This window comes from Rhinolophus sinicus, chromosome 6 (genome assembly GCF_057876585.1).
Source record: "Rhinolophus sinicus isolate RSI-liver-muscle chromosome 6, RSI-T2T, whole genome shotgun sequence".
NCBI lineage: Eukaryota > Metazoa > Chordata > Mammalia > Chiroptera > Rhinolophidae > Rhinolophus > Rhinolophus sinicus.
The window spans coordinates 61,609,176-61,630,451 of record NC_142506.1 but is presented as its reverse complement, the minus strand read 5'-3'; the positions used below and the strand labels follow the sequence as shown (position 1 = coordinate 61,630,451).

The following is a 21,276-nucleotide window of genomic DNA, read 5'->3' as shown; positions in this document are numbered from 1 at the left end:
ACATGTGTATATAACATTCGAAATATATGTGTGTGTTTGTGTGCATATGTGTGTGTGTGTGTGTGTGTGTGTGTGTGTGTGTGTGTGTGTGTATATATATATATATATATATATATATTTGCCACTACATCTAGATTACTTGAGGATTTATTTTTTTCCATTTGGCCCTATTTCTCAGTATTCATGGTAATTTTGGATTCAATACCAGACACAGTGTACAAAAAATTATAGACTCTAGTTGATGTTATCTTCCTTCCGCAAGCATTTCAATATTTTGGCAGGCAGATAACTTTTATCGTCTTGGTAGTTGAGATGGGTTGCGGCTTTACTCCTGGCTTTGGGAAGATTGGTCTATCTCTGGCTTACACTTGCTGATAGGATTTCAGCTGAAAGCCTGGCCTATTTACCAGGACCTTCTCTTTGGTAGGCCCTGAACTCTAATGTTTTGTCTCTCAAGCCCTGCTTTCTGCCCCCCACCCCCACCCCCATACTATGCAATATAGAAATCAATCAACCAATCAGAAGGAAAAAGCAAAGACAAATTAAAGCTTCACCTAAATGTTTCTCCTATTTCTGGGCTCTCACTCCCACAAGTCCTGACCGTCCTAGATAGTTCCTCAGTAATGTCTTTAAACAGCAAGATTTTTAAGGAATTTTATTGAGCTTTTTTTTCTTTTATTTCCCTCGAAGGAAGATTTTTTTGATATGCCTCATAGCTGGAGACAGAAGTCACTTGTAGTTATTTAACTATGCATTTGATGCATGATTTCAAGGCAAGATTTTAAGCTCCCTTAGGTTTGGCCCCACACCTGTTTTGCTCAAGACCCTTTCTAAAATACCAAGCATAGCCTCTGGCAAATGGGGTGAAAGGAATAAGAGCTGTATACGGACTGACCAAATGACCCAGTTCCTCCATTTAAATGTAATACAGAATTGTACACCTGAAATCTATGTAATTTTACTAACAATTGTCACCCCAATAAATTTAATTTAAAAAAAAAAAAAAAAAAAAAAAGAATAAAGGTCTTTAAAAATGCCAAAAAAAAAAAAAAAAAAAAAAAAAATGTGAATGTAAAAAGCAGAGCCAAGAGGCTTGAAAAACAGTTTGCAGAAAATACAAGAGGAAACCTGGTGATAAATATTTGGTTTCTTTTTATTTTTTAAAAGGATATACTGGTACCATATTGTGTAGGGGCACAAATGGTGGGGATTAAGAAAAGTCCCTTGTTTGGAAAATCTTTGTTAATCTTGAAGAACGCATTTATACTAAAGAAGTGGAAAAATGGACTGTGGACTGATTGGTAGGTGAGAAAATGGACATACAGAGTCTTATTTTCTAAGACTGACTATGAGGAAGAGAGAAGAAATAGAGTTAGATGTACAAGTGTGTGTTAAAATTTAAAGCTAACCACTAGAAATGCAGAAATAAGAGGTAGAGCATGCAAGCTCTTGAGAAAGAAGATGGCAACTGAAAAAACAAAGGTCAGAATTTCACAGATTGAGTAAAACGAAGTGAATGTTCAGCAACATGTAGTAGAAAGAGGTTATAAAAGAGTATCATTAAGATTTATGTGGTTTAGGCGTGTAAAAGATATGCGTGAATGGAACATGGTTCAAAATTCTGAATTTAAAAAATGTCAGCCATAACTGCATTTATATAATAATAACCACAAAGATACCGTGTGCTAATCCCTTACCGTGATTCCAGCATTGAAACCCTACAATAATCCGCTTTAAAGATGAAGACCCTGAGCTGCCGTGTCACCAGGGAGATGACTCATGCAAAGTTGCACACAGCACGTTGGGGCGACGGATTGTAAACCTGGGGAGTCTGACTCCAGACCCTACACGCTTTACTGCCACCATGTTTGCCTTCCTTCCAAACTAGAACTCCAACATCAATACCTCTCCACTGCCCTTGACACACAATCCAATCAATTTGATGCTGTTCGCCCACCCATAGCATTGATCATTGTTGTTTATACAGCACTTTCGAGATTAAAAGTGCTTTTTTATTGTGCTATATATGTGTATTGTGACTGTCATCTTAAACCTATTGCAGTAAGTCCTAATGATATATGTAGGTAAAAGTGTCAAAACGTCATTAACTTCCAAATTTAATAAGCCTAAGGAGACCCTGTGTCGAAGAGGTGTGCAAAACCTCGTTCCCAACATCAAAATGGGACCAAAACAACTCCGGGGTGTAGCACTCTCGCGGTAACAACTGACACACAAGTAACATCACCTGCAAATAAGGACCATGAATGAGAATTTCTTTTGGCCTCTAGTACTATACAGCTTAACACATATGTCTTTCACATCTTAGGCCAAAAGAGACTAAGCCCAACTATTGTGTGCAACCGAGATGAAATTCCAAAGTGAAACTGAACCAACTACCAGGCCAGCCCTACCATCACCGGTCCAAACACAAGGCGACAGTACAGACGTGTGCTTTGAAACGCGCCACTTTAAAATCATAAGGGCTAAAATCCGTGTAGCCATCATACCTTGGCCTTCATAATGAATGTGGAGAATGGGGAACAAAACGGTCCTCTCCCATCCAACAATGTCATCTGAAAGCATTTCTGAGAAACCTGCTTATACCTCTCCACTAAAGGTAGTGAGAACTGAACAATCCAAACATTTACATAACATCCTGATGTCACTTCTTAACATTCCCTGGGTTCATCTGGCTTCTGTTATGCTAAGAACTGCATGCACATTTGGGTCCCTGTCCCTCTCAGTCTACACAGATGAGCTCCACTGGACATTCAGATCCCCTGTTTCTATCGCTGATGGAACCATATCAAGAGCCTCGTCACTGCCCAAGAGCCACTTCCTTCTTTACTCTGTTCCGAAGGCCCACGGTCTTACTCTTGCCTTTATTTCTACATTGTGACAACCTGTTCGTTAAACTGCTGGGTCATACAGTAGATGCATATGTTTGTTTTTCAATAAATAGCCAAAATCTACATCAAAGAGTAGATAAAAATCCCTGGTTCCAATTTCCTTTAAGAAAACTTGGCACTCTATTTTTTTTTTTTAAGCATTTTCTGGCAAAATGACTTCCTCCCAGTCAGAGGAAAACAAATACTGGGACACCAAGGGTGTTGAAGGTCAGAATTAATATGCTTTTACTAATGAGTCTCTCTGAAGAACTTTGCCCTACTTGTACCTTCACTGTAACTGCTTATAATCAGTTTTCCTTTAATGAAGGGCTTAAACGTCCCCGTTTACTAAAGATAATAAAAATAATAACAATATCGCCTAAATATCATATAGCAAAAGACATAAAATATGTGCTTTTAAGGCATATTGATTTTGGGTGCATTTCTCTTTCCATAGATCGGTAATTAATTGTATTTCTGGATCTTAAAGCATGTTAGTTCAGCCATTTTTGGGGGGAAGGCAAAAACACGAAGAGCCCAAAATGTATGACAATCATTTAGTGTCCTTGAACAGCGTGATTAGGAAGAAAGCGTACCGAGTTCTCATCTGCAAGGTACCCAGCATCAGTAATCACTTTTCTCGCAAACACAAATAAAAGGGAATTGCATGCAGGTGAATGTGGCTGCTCACATCCCCAGTGGTTTGCTACAAACATCTCCCCAAAGGCAGTTCCTGATTTCTGGGCAGGGTCACCAGTAAAGGCAGTTTAAAAGGCTGGTGTGATTGGCATCCGGATACTACAATAGTCCAACCTTCCCCCAGATGATCATGGACCTGTTTTGCTAATAGGAAAACAAAAGTGTGAAGGAGACAGGGGGTCACCTTTGGAATGCCAATCTGAGCAGTCCTGCAGCTTTGTTTTTACCAGGTTTCATTTGGATTAGTAGCATTACATGGAAAGGACTAAAGTCTTTATGTAAATCAAGTGTATTTACTCTGCATTCCTCCACAAAATGAGCATTTTCTTTCTTTTCCTCTCTACAGGCACAGGGATCTCCCCTTGCATTTGCAGAAGTTGGGGGGAGTGGGAGAGGGGCGTGTGTGGAGATTCCTGCTTGGATGGAGAGTTCTGTTAATTCCATGCGACCAGGAAAAGGTTTTACCATGAGTGTTTAAATGATTTTCTAGTTGTAAGATCACGAAATTATGTTGAATGTGCTGCTTCTTCACACCCTGTGATATAAACCAAGAATTGAATGTCCATTTGATATTGAGTAATTCTCCCCATAGCACTTAATTCTTCAGATTAGTAAAGGTAAAGAATCAATTTATGTTCATTTTCTATTGTGAACATGGGATTACGAAAAGGAATCATAACTCAATGACCTATTGAAAAATCTCGGTGTTTTTAAACTCACCTATTGCTTTGGTAAGAACCTCTACTTTGATTTTCTGATGCTATCGTAGCCTGTAGTCACTGGTTTGGAATTTCAGATGTTAGAGATATTGGTTATCTAGTACAACCCTCAAGTGAGAATATGAGCATGAATTCACTCACAGAAAAAGTCTATCCAATGTCTCAACAGTCAATAGATTCTCAATTTTCAACAACAAAATTAAGTATAACATTTTAATATGGAATAGTGCATGTTTTTCATACCCCACATATAACATTTAAGCAAACATATTTGTATGTGTAACAGTAAATAAATAGAATGTTGATTTTTATAAATTGCAGAAGACTCTTGGAAGAACTCCTGTGTCATCATAGGCACTTAATAAATATTTGTTAAATGAATACTAGTTAATAGCTAATGTTTAATGACTGTAAGTAATCTGTGTGGCAGAGACTGTGCAAAGTTCATTAGGTGTGTTATCCCCCTCAATCTCCCTGTCTGCTAGATATCAATAATGTTAGTAATAGTAACATTTTAAAGAAAACAGTCACAACAATGATTAAGTGCTCTGTCTAATTACATGTAGCTAATAAAAATGCGGGGCCGGGATCTGAAAGTATCAGTCTGCTCCCAAAGCCTTCATTTTTTAATCATATAGAAGTGAGGGAATACTGCATGGTCTGAAATTCATACTAAGATGTAAATAACTGATAATATGTCCTTCCCGGAGATTAGAGTTTTAAATGATCACTTGTATCAAAAAGGAAGAAGGATTAAAAAAAAAAAAAATCCAGCTGGTTAATATTTCTGCCAAAAGGTAGATGTTGAGAGTTTGTTTATATTACTAAGCTTAGTAATTTACAATATTAAGCGACACGTTAGGACATATATTCACATGTTTGAATTGTTTTCATTGTATCCTATGGGGTAAAGACATGTAGGCAAATACGGAACAGGACTGACAATCATTTCCTGAACTACAATAATGAGGTAGTTTATGCTGAGACTCGTGGCCTTGGAACGTGTTATGAATGTATTTATAAATCTTTTCATTGATGGGTTAAATCTGACTTATGTTTTAATACACAAAATGTGCATAATAGTACATATCACCACATATTTGTTTTTGAGTGTTGTCTGATATTTTTGTAATCATTTCAGTTAGGGTTTGAGATTTTGAAATGAGTAATTCAAAACAAAAGCCATCTAAGTTCTTTTTATAGTTCTTCGCTTTGAAAATATGTCATTGTTTTAGAGATTTCCAGGATTTGCTCATTAAATTTGCCTCAGAATATAAAAACTACATAAAATAATAGGAATGTGAGTTAAAAGGACTGACATGTCGCACTTAGGGCTGTTTAAAATACTTTCACTCAGACGTTATACATCTAGTTTCAAGTAACACTTTGGAATTAATTGCTATGGGCAAAACAAAACAAATAAACAAACAAACAAAAAAACGGTCCCCAGATGGCTTTGAGGAAATTAATAAATAAACAACAGACACCATTTACTGTTACTCAGAAAGGTAACTACCGGGAGACAAATCAAAGTTTAGCAGTGTTGGGTAAGAAATATTTGGGTGATAACTATTTCACCTCCCGTCCTCATTTATTACTTTTAGACACTTCTTCCTCCTCAGTTCCCAAAGACCAGCCCACATGTCTCCATTCCATTTCCATGGTAAAGCACCAGTTTTAGAATCAGAAGCCTCCCATGTACCTTTTCACCCTGAAATTCAGGAGCTGTGATACCTTGAGGAAGCCACTTATCAAAGCCTCAGTTCCTCATGCGCTATGAAGGTAAAAATACCTACCTTACAGGGTTGTAGAGGGTTTGAATGAGAGACTACATAAGTCCAACACTCATTAGACACTCACCTTTCTACTTAGTTTAAATGTACATTTAAGGAAAGCCACTGAGCTGGCTTTGTAAAATTGTCCCAGCTCATTAACTGGGTCAATTTAGTTTAGCAATGACCCAGCTCAACCAAATTATTCCACCAAATATGCCAGTTGAGCCAGAGGAGCAAACCAATAACCTGATGTAGACTGGTTCCTTTCCAAGCTAAAGAGAGACTTAAAAGTAAGGCCAACCTAGGGACACAAACAAAACAGCCAGCACTGCCCAGCATGGGGCCTGCACGAGAGGTTCTTCTCCAGGGAACACCAAAGCTCAGGGGGCAGCTCAAGCCAAAATTGCCATCTCCCTGCCTTATCCTTCGAATAATGTGTATTGCAAACACATTTTCTGTGCAGCTGGAGACTCTCTCATAGACAGAAGGATCTTGTTTAGTGGGGCTGGTGTTTACAGCCTAACTTTTTTAAAGAGGAATTTGGAAAGCTTCCCAGACACTACATCTGCCCCTAGCCCTTGCACCTCAGAGTGTAAGGGCAGCCAGGGAGATGGCGCAGACGACTAAATTTATTAACGCCGGACGGGCCACTCTATCTTTTGCTGCAATGACCGTAGGTGATCGCATCAAAAACCTGTCTGCTGGCCAGCCAGCAAATCCAAGCTGACATGCTTGCAGCAGCTATACCCGCATGAGGGAAACTGATGCTGTTTCCTGGAAGAAACACATTACAAGCCGAAGGCTGGGCCTGTGGGGTGGTTTCTATTTCCACTTGAGGAAAAGGCTTTTACTTTTTATCTGTAGGTTATCTTCCACCTACTTTTTTTTTTTCCTTCCTTTCTTTGACATTTACAAATATCAAGCAGAAGTTGAGCATTTTAGGGGACCTTAGGGGTTGCATTTCTAATACTCAGTGATGGTTTTGATGCACTAGTTAAGTATGCATTAATCTCAATATATCTCAGCTGGAGTGTAACCATGATTCATTACAAACGTACCTCCGCAGCCAGCCTCACACAAAAGCAAAGTATTTACTATTTTAGGTACAAATCACACAATGCTATCTGAGCTCCAGTTTATAATTCAAATCCCACTTCATTGTCCTCAACATATGCAACATTTTAAAGACAAGCTAATCGCTCCAACATGATGCTCTCATGGATTAAATGAACATGATTATGAGTTTATAAAAGAATGTATATCTTCATAAATGTTTAAAAATTGAGAAAGTGAAGTATGTATCATAAATAAGTACAGTTTTCTGTATCTAGAATGAAGCAGTGCTCCTAAAAGTTTTAATTTATGCAGGTACCAGGACTTCCAGAATATTGCAAAACCAGTACCAGTAAGAGCAGGACCCATGGGAGGCAAATGAGGCAGGTTGGGTCACAAAGCTGAGGGTTGGCTTCTGTCTCTATTTAATTTGTTTGATATTCAATTGGAGATTTTTGCACTGATTTTCACGTTAAAACATATTGTACTAAAACATTATTTATATGGGTTACTGAGTTTTTTGGTGCTTTGGAATTCTGTGCCTGACACACATACCTCCCTTCCCTTACTGTCGTCCTGGCCCAGAGAAGCTGTTTTCCCTGAAATTCCTTTTTCCTGTCATGCTCTCCCCAGAACATGGTGTAGTAACAGTTGTTGTACGTAAAGAAAACGTTACGTGACGTGAAGTGTTAGGAATACTTGGCTGAAGAAAGTTAAAGAGCTTTCTTATAATTCCTTGTAGAGGCATTACTTTCCTGATCTGTTCTGAGAATCTCCCACAGCATGGCGCATTGCGGAGTCTCATTTGCCCACAGAACTTTTTCGCAGAGCAGGTGAGTAATATTCTGAGAACCAGGTTCTGGTAAATAGTATCCAAGAGCCATTTTTAGCAGATACTTTGATCCAAAATGGCAGCCTTTTCACATCTTTTTTTTTTTTTTTTCCTTTTCTTTCCTCCACTTCCCGCCATTATTTTTTTCCCCAGAATACTGAAAAGATGGACATGTTAACGCAATCAAGCTAAAGAAATCAAAGGGTTGAATTAGCATTTCTATCAATAGGCATAGTAAAAAGTCATTGGAAAGGTATATCAAAATAATAGAAAACACCTTGGGGGTTAGTGCCTTTAAAGTAAAGTGACGTCAAACATCAAACACACTTACCGGTAAAATCTGTATTGACTGGGTGAGTGGTGCTGGGAAACTTGTAATATCCATTTCCTATGAAGCGAATTCCTTTCATCACTGTGGACCCGGGAGCTGGTAGGGATGACTCTCTCCTTTCCAGCTGATACACAGGAGAAGGTCCATTCAGCTCTTCAGGTGCGAGCCATCGGAGACGGATGGTCGTGCTGTTGACTCCTTCAGCCAGAGGAGGCCTCATGTGAGCTGGGGCTAAATATTAAAAAACACTTACATTCAAGAATGTAGTTTCTATCTCTAGACACAGATATCCACACATATGTACACATGCACTTGGGTATATCACACTCAAAATAAAATCCGTTAGAGTCTCAAGTATTTATATGGTTCTAGGAACGGAAAACACAAGACAGTGTTTATCTAAAATGTGAATAAACAGTTTAACTGACTAGGTGAAGACAGAAGCAGCATATGAGGAAGCTGAATCCGCCCCTCCCATGAGCAAACTGAAATATGCACGTGTAGAAGTAGCGATTATTCCTGCGAGACAACCAAGCCCTGAATGGACAGCTTCTGATAACAAGCAAGAGAGAGAGACCATAGAGCAGGCTGGGACACTGAGGGAGGATGCCCCAGGGACCCACCGGGAGCTGCGGAGACTCTCGGGACAGAGGAGCCAGTGAGCATCCCAGGTTAGGTCCCCTCCACCTTGACAGGGCTGCAGAAGCCGTACTGGGGGCTTTGGCCTACCTGCTACATGACGCAGCCAGTTCTTTATAGCTATGCGGCCTGGAGCCTTCTGCCTCCAACCAAGGAAGCAGGAATAACAGGGTACCAGCATACACACCAAGCCTCTCTGCCCCAGCCCAGGTGCCATGAGCATATGCTGGGCTCCAAGCAGCTTCCCTCAACTACCTGGGACTAGAGCCTACACAGAGGTCATTTCTACACAGGACCACTTTCAGTATAACAACTGTCATGCAGGGACTCTGGTCCCCCTCTCCACATAAGAACCCAGGATATGGTGAGATCAAAAAGGAACACCCCCAGAGCCATAGATAGGGGAGTCATACCACTATATTCTTGGTGGCGGCTGGGTTGGAGATACGGGAAGCAAGAGCCACACCATCCGCAATCCACCGTCCACTTCTCTGCCTGCCTGCCTGCCTGCCTGCCTGCCAACTAACCAACCAACCCCACTTGCTAATTGCAATCCGCCGTGCTAACTGGCTACAGCTGATGGCCAACTAGTCATAGCTGATGGACATCTACTACCCGAGCCAGCAGCACCTTTCCACATGAGGCCGAGAGCCTGGAAACTGTTCTCTGTCCTCACAACAACCCAGTGAGAGACTGTATAGGGGAGACCAAGGAATCGCAGGAGCTCTCGGGAGCTTCCAGAATTCCCCACGGTTAAGAGGACAGGGGAGCACTACTCTTTATATCCACCTCCATCCGATGGGCGGGGGTTTTATCCAGGTGTCTTCTGGCTTACTTGCAAGGTCCCTGGTGCCCATTTCAACCAAACAAAGGGAGCAATCAGAATCAACAGGGCATTGCTATGGCACCTGGCCTCTCCTCCCAGAGCTGCTGGGGCTCAGAATACCTTATGCTCCCACTCAGCGCCCACCTGTCTGCCAAACCCACCAGGCACACACAGTCTACACAGAGCCCGCGTACAGATAAGCTCACTTTTCTAAGACTGGAAGAGACAGCTGTTTTGTCTCATAAACAAACACAGAAGTTCAAACAGAATGAAAAGACAGATGAATATCTCTCAAATGGAGGAACGAGAAAAATCTCCAGAAAGAAACCCAAAGGAAGTGGAAAAAAGTAATTTTCCTGGTAAAAAATTCAAAGAAATGGTCATAAGGATGCTCACCAAACTTGAGAGGAACTTAGGGAGAACTTCAACGCAGAGTTAGGAAGTATAAGAAAGAATCAAGCAGACATGAAATATACAATAATTGAAATGAAAAGCACATTAGAAGGAATCAACAGCAGATTAGCTAACACATAAGAATGGATCAGAGACCTGGAAGAGAGACTAGCAGAAATCATCCAATCAGAGCAGCACAAAGAAAAAACAATTTAAAAAAAACAAGGATAGTTTAAGGGACTTCTGGGATAACATCAAGCGATCAAATAGTCACATTATAGGGATCCCAGGGGGAGAAGAAAGAAAAATATAGAAACTTTATTTAAGGAAGTAATGGATGGAAACTTTCCTAATCTGGGAAAGGAAACAGACCCAGGCTCAGGAAGCATAGAGTTCTAAATAAGATGCACCTAAGGAAACTCACATTTGAAGTTAAAATTGGCAAAAGTTAAAGATAAAGAGACAATCTTGAAGGATGCAAGAGAAAAAAGAGTGACATACAAAGGAAACCCTGTAAGGCTATCAGCTGATTTCTCATCAGCAGCTCTACAGGCCGGAAATGGCAAGACATATTTACAGTGTTGAAAGAAACCTACAACACAAAATAATTTACCCAGCAAGGTTATCATTCAGTACTGAAGGAGAGATCAACATTAAAGTATCTTTACAAGAAATATTACAGGGTCCTCTTTAAGAAGAAAAGGAAAGACCATGCCCAGAAATAAGAGAACCTGAGAAAAACCTCACAGATAACAGCAAATAGTCAATAAATAAAGCAAATCAGACATTTAAAAATCTACTACAAAGTTTACAAGAAAAAAGTATCAAATCAACTCAAACTACAATAACTAGTTCGGAAAAACACAGCACAAGAATATCTAAAATATGACGTCAAAAACATAAAATATGGAGGGAATAAAAAAATGTAGCCCACTTTGAATATAGTTGAACTCAAACATCTATTAACTTAAAATAAACTGCTACAGATATAGAATGATATACATCAATCATATAGTCATAAACCAAAAACATACAAAAGATACACAATGAATAAAGAGAAAGGAACCCAAACAAAACACTAAAGAAAAACAGCAAACTACAAGGGAGGAAATCAAGAGAAGAAGAAAGAAACACAGGACAACTCTAAAAACAACTTAAAAACCATTAAGAAAATGGCAATAAATACATACTTATCAACAATTACTTGAAATAGAAATGGATTGAAAGCTCCTAAAAAAGAGACATAGGGTGGTGGAACGGATCAAAAAACATGGCCCATCTAGATCCTGCTCACAAGAGCCTCACTTCACAGTGAAAGACACACACAGACTGAAAGTGAAGGGATGGAAAAAGACACATGGAAATAAAAATGAAAAGAAAGCTGGAGTAGCAATAGTTATAGCAAACAAAACCGATTTTAAAACAAACAAACAAAATGTAAAAACAGACAAAGAAGGACATTACATCATAGTAAAAGGGACAATCCTAGAAGCAGCTATAACAATCATACATACGCCCCCCAAACAGGAGCTAAATATATAAAGCAATTATTAATGGACCTAAAGGGAGAAAGCCACAGTAATAGAATAATAGTAGGTGATTTTAATACCCTACTCCCATCAATGGAAAAATCATCCAGACAGAAACTTAGTAAGGAAATAATGGCCTTATATGTCACATTAGATGAGATCGACTTAATAAACATTTTAGGACACTTTATCCAAAAACTGAAAAATAGAGACTTTTTTCCAGTGCACATGGGACATTCTCCAGGATAACTTACATGTTAGGCCACAAGACAAGCCTCACTAAATTCAAAAAGATTGAAATCCATATCAAGCATCTTTTCTGACCACAATGGCATGAAACTCAAAATCAAAAACAGAAATAAAACTGGAAAACACACACACACACACACACACACACACACACACACACACACACACACAAATATGTGGCCACTAAACAAAAAGCCACTAAAAAACAGTTTAAAGAGAGAAGTTCAAAGCTATACAGGCCTATCTCAAGAAATGAGAAAAATTCCAAATAGATAGTCTAACTCTACACCTATAGGAACTCGGAAAATAATAATAATAATAATAATAATAATAATAATAATAATAATAAAAAAAAAACCCAAAGGAAATAATTATGATCAGAGCACACATAAGTAAACAGAAATTTGGGAAATAGAAAAGATCAGTTACACTGAGAGATGGTTCTTTGAAAAGATGAATAAAATAGGCAAACATTTAGCCCAACTCATCAAGGAAAAAAAGACAGAGTGTGCAAACACATAAGATCATAAATGAAAGAAGAGAAGTTACAATGGGCACCACATAAATACAAAGAATCAATAAAGAATACTATGAACAATTATATGCCAACAAATTTGACAGCTGCTCCTTTTCTGGAGAATTCCCTTGGCCTGAGCAGGAGTGGCCTCACCCCACTACCTTCAGGATCGCCCAGGAAACCTGCAGCCATTGGCTACCAGCCCCAACCACTAATCACAGAGTGCTAAGCCCCTTGTCTTTAACTGGGAACTGTAACTCAGAGGCCCAGCTAGACAGGACATGCCTGAAGGGGGCCCACTGGGGACATGAGAGGGCACGTGGGGTCTGAGAAGAAGTGGGCGGGGTGAATGGTCATTAAGTTTGTGCCAGCCAACAGATGATGCCACAACGATGACCCAAAGCTGCCAAATCTTTTACTTTGTTTAAAAAAAAAAAGTCAAAAAAAATTTTTTTTTGAAGTCAAATAAAGCAAAACAAAAGAAATTTCAGCAACTGAATAGTTATTTTTTTTTAATATCTCCTAAAAGAGCATATATATATTTTTTTTAATCTTAGCAAAATGCTTATCATCATTAAGGGCACGCTTGTACTGACAGTGCACTAACATTGATGTTGACTATTTAAACTCTAACAAGTAGTGGAGGACGTCTTCTGGATTCACAGGGGGATTCTTCCACCAAGCAATTAGACTACTCTTAGGAAATGAGTCGAACTAGAGTATATTTTTTTTATTCTCTTGCTTAAAACAAAAGACCAAACAACCTACCAGCTGGTATGTTGTCTTTCACTTAGAAGAGTCACCCAGCCTATGTGAAAGGTGAATGCCCTATTGGCTAAGAATCCTCAGAGTTCCCCTAAACCCAGTGGGAGGGATTTTCAATCAAATTAGACTGGTTACACACACACATGATGACGAGAGGAAAAGCAGATACTCGTGAACAATTAAACCACACACATAAACACAAAATCACTAAGAGACAGAGGAAATACAAGATTTTTTTGTCAGATTATCAGAATGAAGGGGTTACAGGTATAAATTTGTTAATCTCAAAACAGTAAATGAAGAGACAACACAGAATAATAGAAAGTGTTCTGCAGACTTTTAAAGGTTATATTTCATTTTCTAATTTCTAATTCTGCATGATTTTTTAAAAAAATCACTTAAAACATACCTGCCTCAGTTTCCCCAGCTACAATATGAGAATACATTTTTGGTGGAATACTTTGGCAATAACTACTTTTAAAAATAATATGCATAATTGCTTTAGGTTTTACAAAACAAATCTCTATTCAAATACAACGCATTACTAGCCAATCACACATCTTTGAAATTATATATTATAAAAAGATATAGTTCATCTACATTCAAAAGCTATGCATTTATTTAGAAAATCCTCTTATAACTGTGAAGTATAAATTGAATCTTCAGTATTCATCATTTCAAAGAATAGCAACGTACAAAGTCTGTTTTCACTTGGGATAAAATTACAAAGTTCTTGTATTTTTTGCAATAACTCTGTCACCCGATTTCTAGGCTGGCTCGTCTATGTATAAGCATTATTTTATAAAATGCTTGATAATATATATTCTCCCCTATGCAGCACTTATGACTTTATAATCTGATTAATAGCATATAATTATGCATAAATTTACACTTGCAAAATTTATGTAGTGTGGAGTCTGATGGGGTAAGAACTGAAGGCTAAGTGAGGAGAAGCCCTTGCTAATGACAGGTCTTTAAAAATCAAACCTCCATTTAGTTTCAAGGAATTTTGTTGTCTCTGAAGACTGCACGGCTGGGTCAATACCTTAAAACATCACCGACTCTGTATTATCCCTGAAGACAGGGATGCAGGAATGGGCAGCCTTTCCATGATTCAGGAGCCCATGGGAAGCAGACTAACATACTCATACGACATCCTCCGGCACTTTGTCCATAAGAAATGATTTGGACTCTTTCTCAGAAATACAAAACTGCCACAGCAAATGGGATTTGCCAAACACTGCTGGACTAAACCACCTGCAAGAGGGCACTGGGACCAGGACGCAGACAAGAAATCCAGGTCATGAAGCCATGACTTTCCTGTTGGCAACTGACCACCTACAACTGCTTTCCAATCGCTGAGCAGAAGAGGAAAGGGTTCTAACCTCAGACTCTGCGGTCACTCAGTGTTGCCCTATGGACTGTTTATCCTCTGACTTGGGGGGGCGGGGGGGGAAGAACAAACTCTATTTACCATTTCCTTCTTTGTTTACTAGTCTCCCTCAAGGAGAAAATCTAGGTTCTAGACTGGCTCTCGGCGAATCCATTATTTGGTGCCTCCGTTCTCAGCACCTCATTCGTTGAAGAGCCTGATAAACCCGACTGTATCTAGGATCTCTTCTCGTTTCAACGGTCTATGACTGGACATTTTCAGGCATTGCTTCTCAGTTAGTAAAACCAAAAGGGGTGCTGGACATATGCGTCCCCTCTGCCCCCAGGAAACTGGCTTAGTTTATATCCTCCTCTCTCTGAGCCACCATGCATCTTAACTTCAGGACGGCATATAAATAGCATGATTTTTCTATGTGTTCTATGACATAAGACAAAGCCGAAAAGCACTGCTTTTTGAGAATTGAAGTGGAAGCTCCTCCTTGGTGAGCAAAGACTCCCTGATTCAGCCGGCATTCTGAGGACCAACAATAATTGCACTTACCCAGGATCGTCCGTGTGAAGAGAGAAGAGGGCCCCTGAGTTCTGAACTGCCCAGGAAACAGCAGCGAGGACAGCAAGCGCTGTTACCTAAAGCCCGCCATTGACAAAAGGTAGCTTCTCGGACTGTAATTATGGCGTCCCTGCTTCCCAAACTTGAAGCTTTTATGGGGCTTATGCAATTAACTACTTAAATGCATCGTAACACTTGCTTCTCTGACAGCAAAGTATTGATTTTTTAATCATTTTCAAGCCTCCTCTAGCACAAATAAATGTACTACAGTTACAGTTAATGCACTGTGTACATGCATTAAACGCTGGTGTGACACAATTTATTATTTTGTGATATACAGAACTGAAGTCTGGCGTCTCAGAAAGCAGCATCTCTGATCCAAAATCAGTATGGAAACTATCACTGTCCTTGATACTTCAAATTCTCCAACCTCAAAAAGCTAGAGGCCTTTTTTATAGGATACTCAGGCTTAAAAAGGAGGGGGTGCTGAATATAAATCTTTTATATATATGTCAGTGTAGGAGAAAATTAAAAATAGTCTCACAGATAAGATACAGTTTGTATTTTCCTAAAGGTGTCACTGTGGCAACTTAGTTCAGATGAGTTTCTGTCTAGTTAATGTCTTTCCTTGTACTTACTTAGGGCAGATCTATCAAAATATTTTGCATGCCACGTAGTGTCTCTGATACAATTTTTACGTATTTGAATTGTGTTCTCTTAATGCCTTACTGTAATTAGTACATTGTAAAGCTAAAATAACGTTTTAAAAAGTGTGGTTTCTGCACGTCACTTCTGCTGCCAAAAAGGCCCCGTAGAGCCCCCGCTAAAGTAACATATCTACATGCAGATGTCGCGACAGAGGTTGTTACACATTTTGTCAACGAGCCTTTACCTTGGGTGCCTTCACACATTCAAAATTAAAGTTGGTGAGTAAAAGCAGTTAATTCTGCTTTGTTAGAAATAATATCATTTTAGTTTTAGCATCTAAGACAGATGCCAGCATTTCACTCTGAACAGATGGTAATTCCATCTAATAGTGCATCTCTGTATTAGTAAGGTCTGTTGTGTATACAAACAGTAATAAACAGTAGGTAAGGATCAAAATAAATTTTAATTATTGACATTAAATTCTGGCAGCCACCGTTCGAAGGCTGCAGTATTCCTTTTTCAAGTCTGTCAGCTTTACTAATGCTGCAAAAGCTTTGCCGAAAGCTGCCAAATCCCAGATTCAATAAAGAGATGTTTGCATGCTACCAGTTACTGGTTTGCACCAGGATATTTGTTTTCATACATTGAAACAATGCTTCAAGAATGACACGGATTGGGAGCTACTGTCTCCGTGATGGTCTGCCAGGATTTCGTTGGAATGGCCCTGAAGGACTGAGCATGTAATGAAGAGGTTGGTATAAAATGTTCCGTCCAACTGTTACATTAACGGGGGTCATGGTAGTATCACAAGTACGTCCCTATGTTGCTAAGTAAGGGTGTCGCATTCGACTCATTGCATTCTATGTGCAAATCTGGGCATTCCTGAACTTCTCTGAAAATGACATCATTCTTATCATTTTGTGTGCTTTGCCCAAGTCTGAAGGATTTCCCTGACAATCCCAGCTATCATCAGCTGCTCTTCTACAGCTTTGCCGGGGATCCAGTGTGCCAACAAGCACCCATTAGGTTCTCATAGAGCCTCCAGAGACCTGGCCTATAAGTAGTCAGTATTTATTTTGGGAAGTTGTCACGTTTAAAAAGAAAAAAGAAAGAAAGAAAAAAGAATTAAAAAAAAAAAAAAACAATTTGGCATTCAGGTGACTGTTCAATAACAAACATGCTTTGCAATCATATTTCTTTAAAAATGGATGTATTTTTTTTTAATCATGAAAAATATATTGCTTCCACCATATGGGACAACCAACGACTCACCAACCGATTTAAGATGCGGCATATTGGGCTGACCATATGTTACAGTGCTGTTGAATGGCTGAGTGATTCATGCCCGTCACATTCTAGTATATCAATTAAAGCTCCTTGAAGTCTGCATGATTTGTGTCTCTGTTATTAAACCCTGCTAATTCATCCCACTTACACATCTGTTATAAATCTCTAGGAGTGCTGCATGATTCATGGCAATCTGTGAGCATGCTACAGCAAATTCTTCTCCTTGTAATTAACAGTAAATTGTTTTACTGCCATGCAATGAATTTTTCAGTTATATTGCAAATGAACTCCTAAATGTGCGGTTCTTTCCTAAGAACCGACTTATATCATTAGGCAATTAAAAAGTATTGCTTTGAACCAAAAGCTTTTAATCAAGAGAAAAGCAACTTAAACACTGCAGAAGAGGCACGGAAACACGACATGTTGGTGAAAAGTGAAAAATAATCTCTGTCGTGGAACGATCAGAACAAACAAACACACAAGAAACCTTCCTTGTACTCAGGATGCCACTGAGGCTAAAACAGAAGAATCACTGCCTGGAAACACTGGGTGACACAAGTTTGCACAGATACTGTTTATCTTAGGAGTTACTGAAGTCATCTGTCACTATCAAATTTCTCAGATTGCTTTACACTTCTGTAATTGTAAAACAGCGCCTTTATTCTTGAAATAAATAATTGGATAATTAGCCAAGTTGAATCATCAGAGGATTCCTGTGCTGTTCGAGTGTTCTTGTCAAAGGTGAAGCAAATTCATTTCAGCTCGTCTCCGCGGCTCTTCCAAGAGGCTTTGATTTTTTTTCCCCCGTTTCCTGGCAGCAGCCTCAGATTCATGAGTCCATATATCAAGTCAGTAGTTTAACAACAAATGGAATTAAATTCAAAGAAGGGAAACTAATTGAAGGACAGCAACAAAAGTGTTTGGTAATGTGCTTTTTAATATGGCATGCCACATTTGCATGATAATTTTTCCTTTTTAGCATGGAGCAGAAAGTGACTAGCTTAATGAGGGATTATTCAAGACAGGAACGAACAAAATGCATTCATAACTAAGAACAAAGATTGTATTATGAAACAAAAAGAGGCAACCTCAGAGAAGTACCTGGATGATTGGTTTATGCATTATGAATAAAAAGATAGAAAAATATTTATATTGGTATTCACTAATGACTATATATACAAGATTGTTGTAATTAAAATTATAAATTAACATATTAAGAGTGCTTGTTTAATCACTCTGGGTCCTGCTCACAATGAAAAGACTTATGTACCTGCATGCAAAACAATGTGTGTTTTCAACCCAGCAGCAAGCAGCCTATACATTTCACTTTGGATTCAGAAAAGCTTAATGTACCGCTAATTACTCGCTTAATGGGAGATGGGCCCTTCCAAGCTTATGGTGCTGAGGTCAAGTTATGACAGGCAAAGGAATTATCATGTTGCTCCTCCAGGAATGGATCTCCAAAAGGCATTTCTCTTAAGGAAGGTTTAAATTGTCCTTAAATCGCAAAGAGTGGAAATGCACACATTTCCTCGATTAAAAGGGTAATCTTGAAGAAAGGTATAACAAGGACTCTGAGAGGGTCCAGCCCCTCAGCTCATCACTCTCAAACACCCAGAAGCAACCCAAAGCTGCCAATGGCATTGGTTGAGGATTTTGCAATGGAGAGACATGTAGTTAGTTGCTCCTTGGGAAATCCTCCCTAAAATTAGTTCCCCGGGCTTAGTCACAACACCAAAACTGAAAACAAAAACAAAAACCAAGCAGTGCAATATTCTGGATGAAATGCATCAATTCTAACGACATACCAAACTGAAAAGATATGTAAAACAAAAGAGAGCAAGTTATAATCCTCAAGCTTTTTAATAAAAAGATCATATAAATCTTTACAAGTATCTTTTTCATTTCTCTGACTGGGATTTACCGAACAAACACATTTTCACTATTCAGTGCCTCAAAAAGGCAGATGGCTACTTCTAATTTTCGGTCCTCCTTTTCAAAGTTTGTGAAGGTCTCTGACTGCTTTTGATCCCCGATAATGAACTCATGTGAACTACATTTAGATTTCAGAGCTACATTCCCCACAAATCCATTGGAATTTGTCAGAGAAATACACACCTTCCAAATTACAATTTTATTAGTAGAAGAAACGGAGCAGGAAGAAACATTTATTCGTTTCCTACATCAAACCTGTTGACCATACTAAAGGATTCGCCTACTCGTTGTTTTTGCTTTGTTTTATTTTGTTTTGTTTCCTACGGCTTAATATCTGTGAGTTGCATCCAGTTATTTAATTTTAGAAAAAAAATTTGGAAAAAAACACACAACTTTTTACTGAAAATAAGGTGTCAAGGAGGATACTGAATATGTTAATTGCTGGGTTTTACTTTATATTCCAATAAAAACAAACAAGTCTCTCCTCATTGATCTGAATACCCCTGAAATTGTTCATTTTATAATACGTCAAACAGCAAGAAAAAATTATTCCTCCTTTCTTTTGTCATGAAAGTGATTTTACTCTCTGTTTGGCAGATGAATAGTCAGAGTTGTGACAAATATACTAAGAGATTAAGAAACGTTTTCCCAGGAGAACACTAACATAATTTTTCCTTCACAGAATATTTCAAAGGAAGACAAAAGTGAATGTTTAAATGGAAATTGAGCACATGGAAAATTTCGGCAAAGAATAAAGAACCACACATTTTAAATAGACCATTCCATCTTCTCCTGCAATTGCTCAGCCCGTTACATCCCAGCTTCTGTTCCAACCACGCTAATTGGTGGTGTTGGAGAGTCCCCAACAACCCCACTTTCCTGGTAATTCCTGTTTCTCTTGCTCACAGCACATGGCCCTACAGACAATGTGCTCCTTTCAGAATTCTCTCTTCCCTTGACTTTTCTGACACTGCTCTCTCCAGGCTCTTTCCTCACCTCTGACCGTTTATCGCTTCCCTTTACCCCTCCTTTCTCCCCAAATGTAAGCATTCACTGAGATGGGAACGTCTGTTTTGTATTTTCCTGCCTTTTCTAATTCATTACCATCTATAGTTCTAGCTCCCATCGACAGGCAGATGACTGCAAAATCCGCATCATTCTTAAACTCCAGATTTGCATTTTCTGCCACTGGCTGGTTACATTTGTCATGGACGTGTTTCTATCAAACGATCAAACTTAAACTCTTGGGTTGATTTCTCGCATATGTTCTTTTTTCATCTTCCCCATTATATTTAACGGCACCACCATGGTCTACAATATTTACTGTCATCTTCAATTCTTCTCTCTTCTTAGCCTGTGGATATCTCTTCCTTGATCCCACTCTATCCCCTTCTTTCATCGTTACTTCTGTTTATGTGATTTACTTCCTCATTGCCTCTTAAAAAACTCTACCAGACTCTATTTACATACTTTCTTTTAATCTAGTCTCTACAACACTGCCAGAGAAATCTTCATAAACCCCCAGCTTTCATCACATCAGCATCTGGAACAGCACCACACTCTCAAGACAAGGACCAGAACATGGTGTATATTCAGTAAATACCTGCGGAAATCTTTACCAATCCTTGGTAGTCCATGCAAATGCTAATTAATCTGAAATAATTCCCTAATCTTCCAAATCAAAGGTACCTATGTCACATTCTATGTTCCCATAGCTTTCTTTTATCCTTTCTCATATGCCCTCAGGGTGTTAATCCTATTTGTTATATTTCAACACCTTAATGCAGACACCTTTAACGTATCTTTGGATGGCTTACTTTTGAATCCACCCACCAGCATTTTAAGTACTAAGCCCCTCATAGATGCGTACTGAATTAAGCATTCACAATAAAATACAGTGACAATATGGTTATGGCATATTATTATTATTACCTCTATATTGCAAATGATAAATTTGAAATTTGTAGTTTTTGAGCAAAATTTTGAAGATGCATAATTCTGAATGAGATATTCCTTACATAACTGAAAAATAATGCTTTTAGACTTTAGCCTTCTATAGTTTCTTTTTGCAATGTGATCCTTAGTTTAAGACTCTTAATTGTCACATTTATGTTATAATATCTTATGCGACCAAAGTTAGAAAATATACTTCCTGATTTTTGATTTTTGATTTTATTGGGGTGACAATTGTTAGTGAAATTATATAGATTTCAGGTGTACAATTCTGTATTACATCATCTATAAATCCC

The 21,276-nt window shown here is 38.6% G+C and overlaps 1 protein-coding gene across 2 annotated transcripts in view; it reads right to left on the bottom strand.

The window, feature by feature from the left end:
- USH2A (usherin) overlaps nt 1–21,276 on the bottom strand; it is a 580,537-nt gene that overhangs the window by 398,983 nt on the left and 160,278 nt on the right. Inside the window, exon 21 of one of the 2 annotated variants that reach the window (XM_088799150.1) lies at nt 8,298–8,528. In XM_088799150.1, coding sequence (XP_088655276.1) covers nt 8,298–8,528 — 231 coding nt within the window. Of the gene's footprint in view, nt 1–8,283; nt 8,529–21,276 lie in introns of those variants that run through there. The other variant, XM_088799151.1, reaches the window with a different exon arrangement.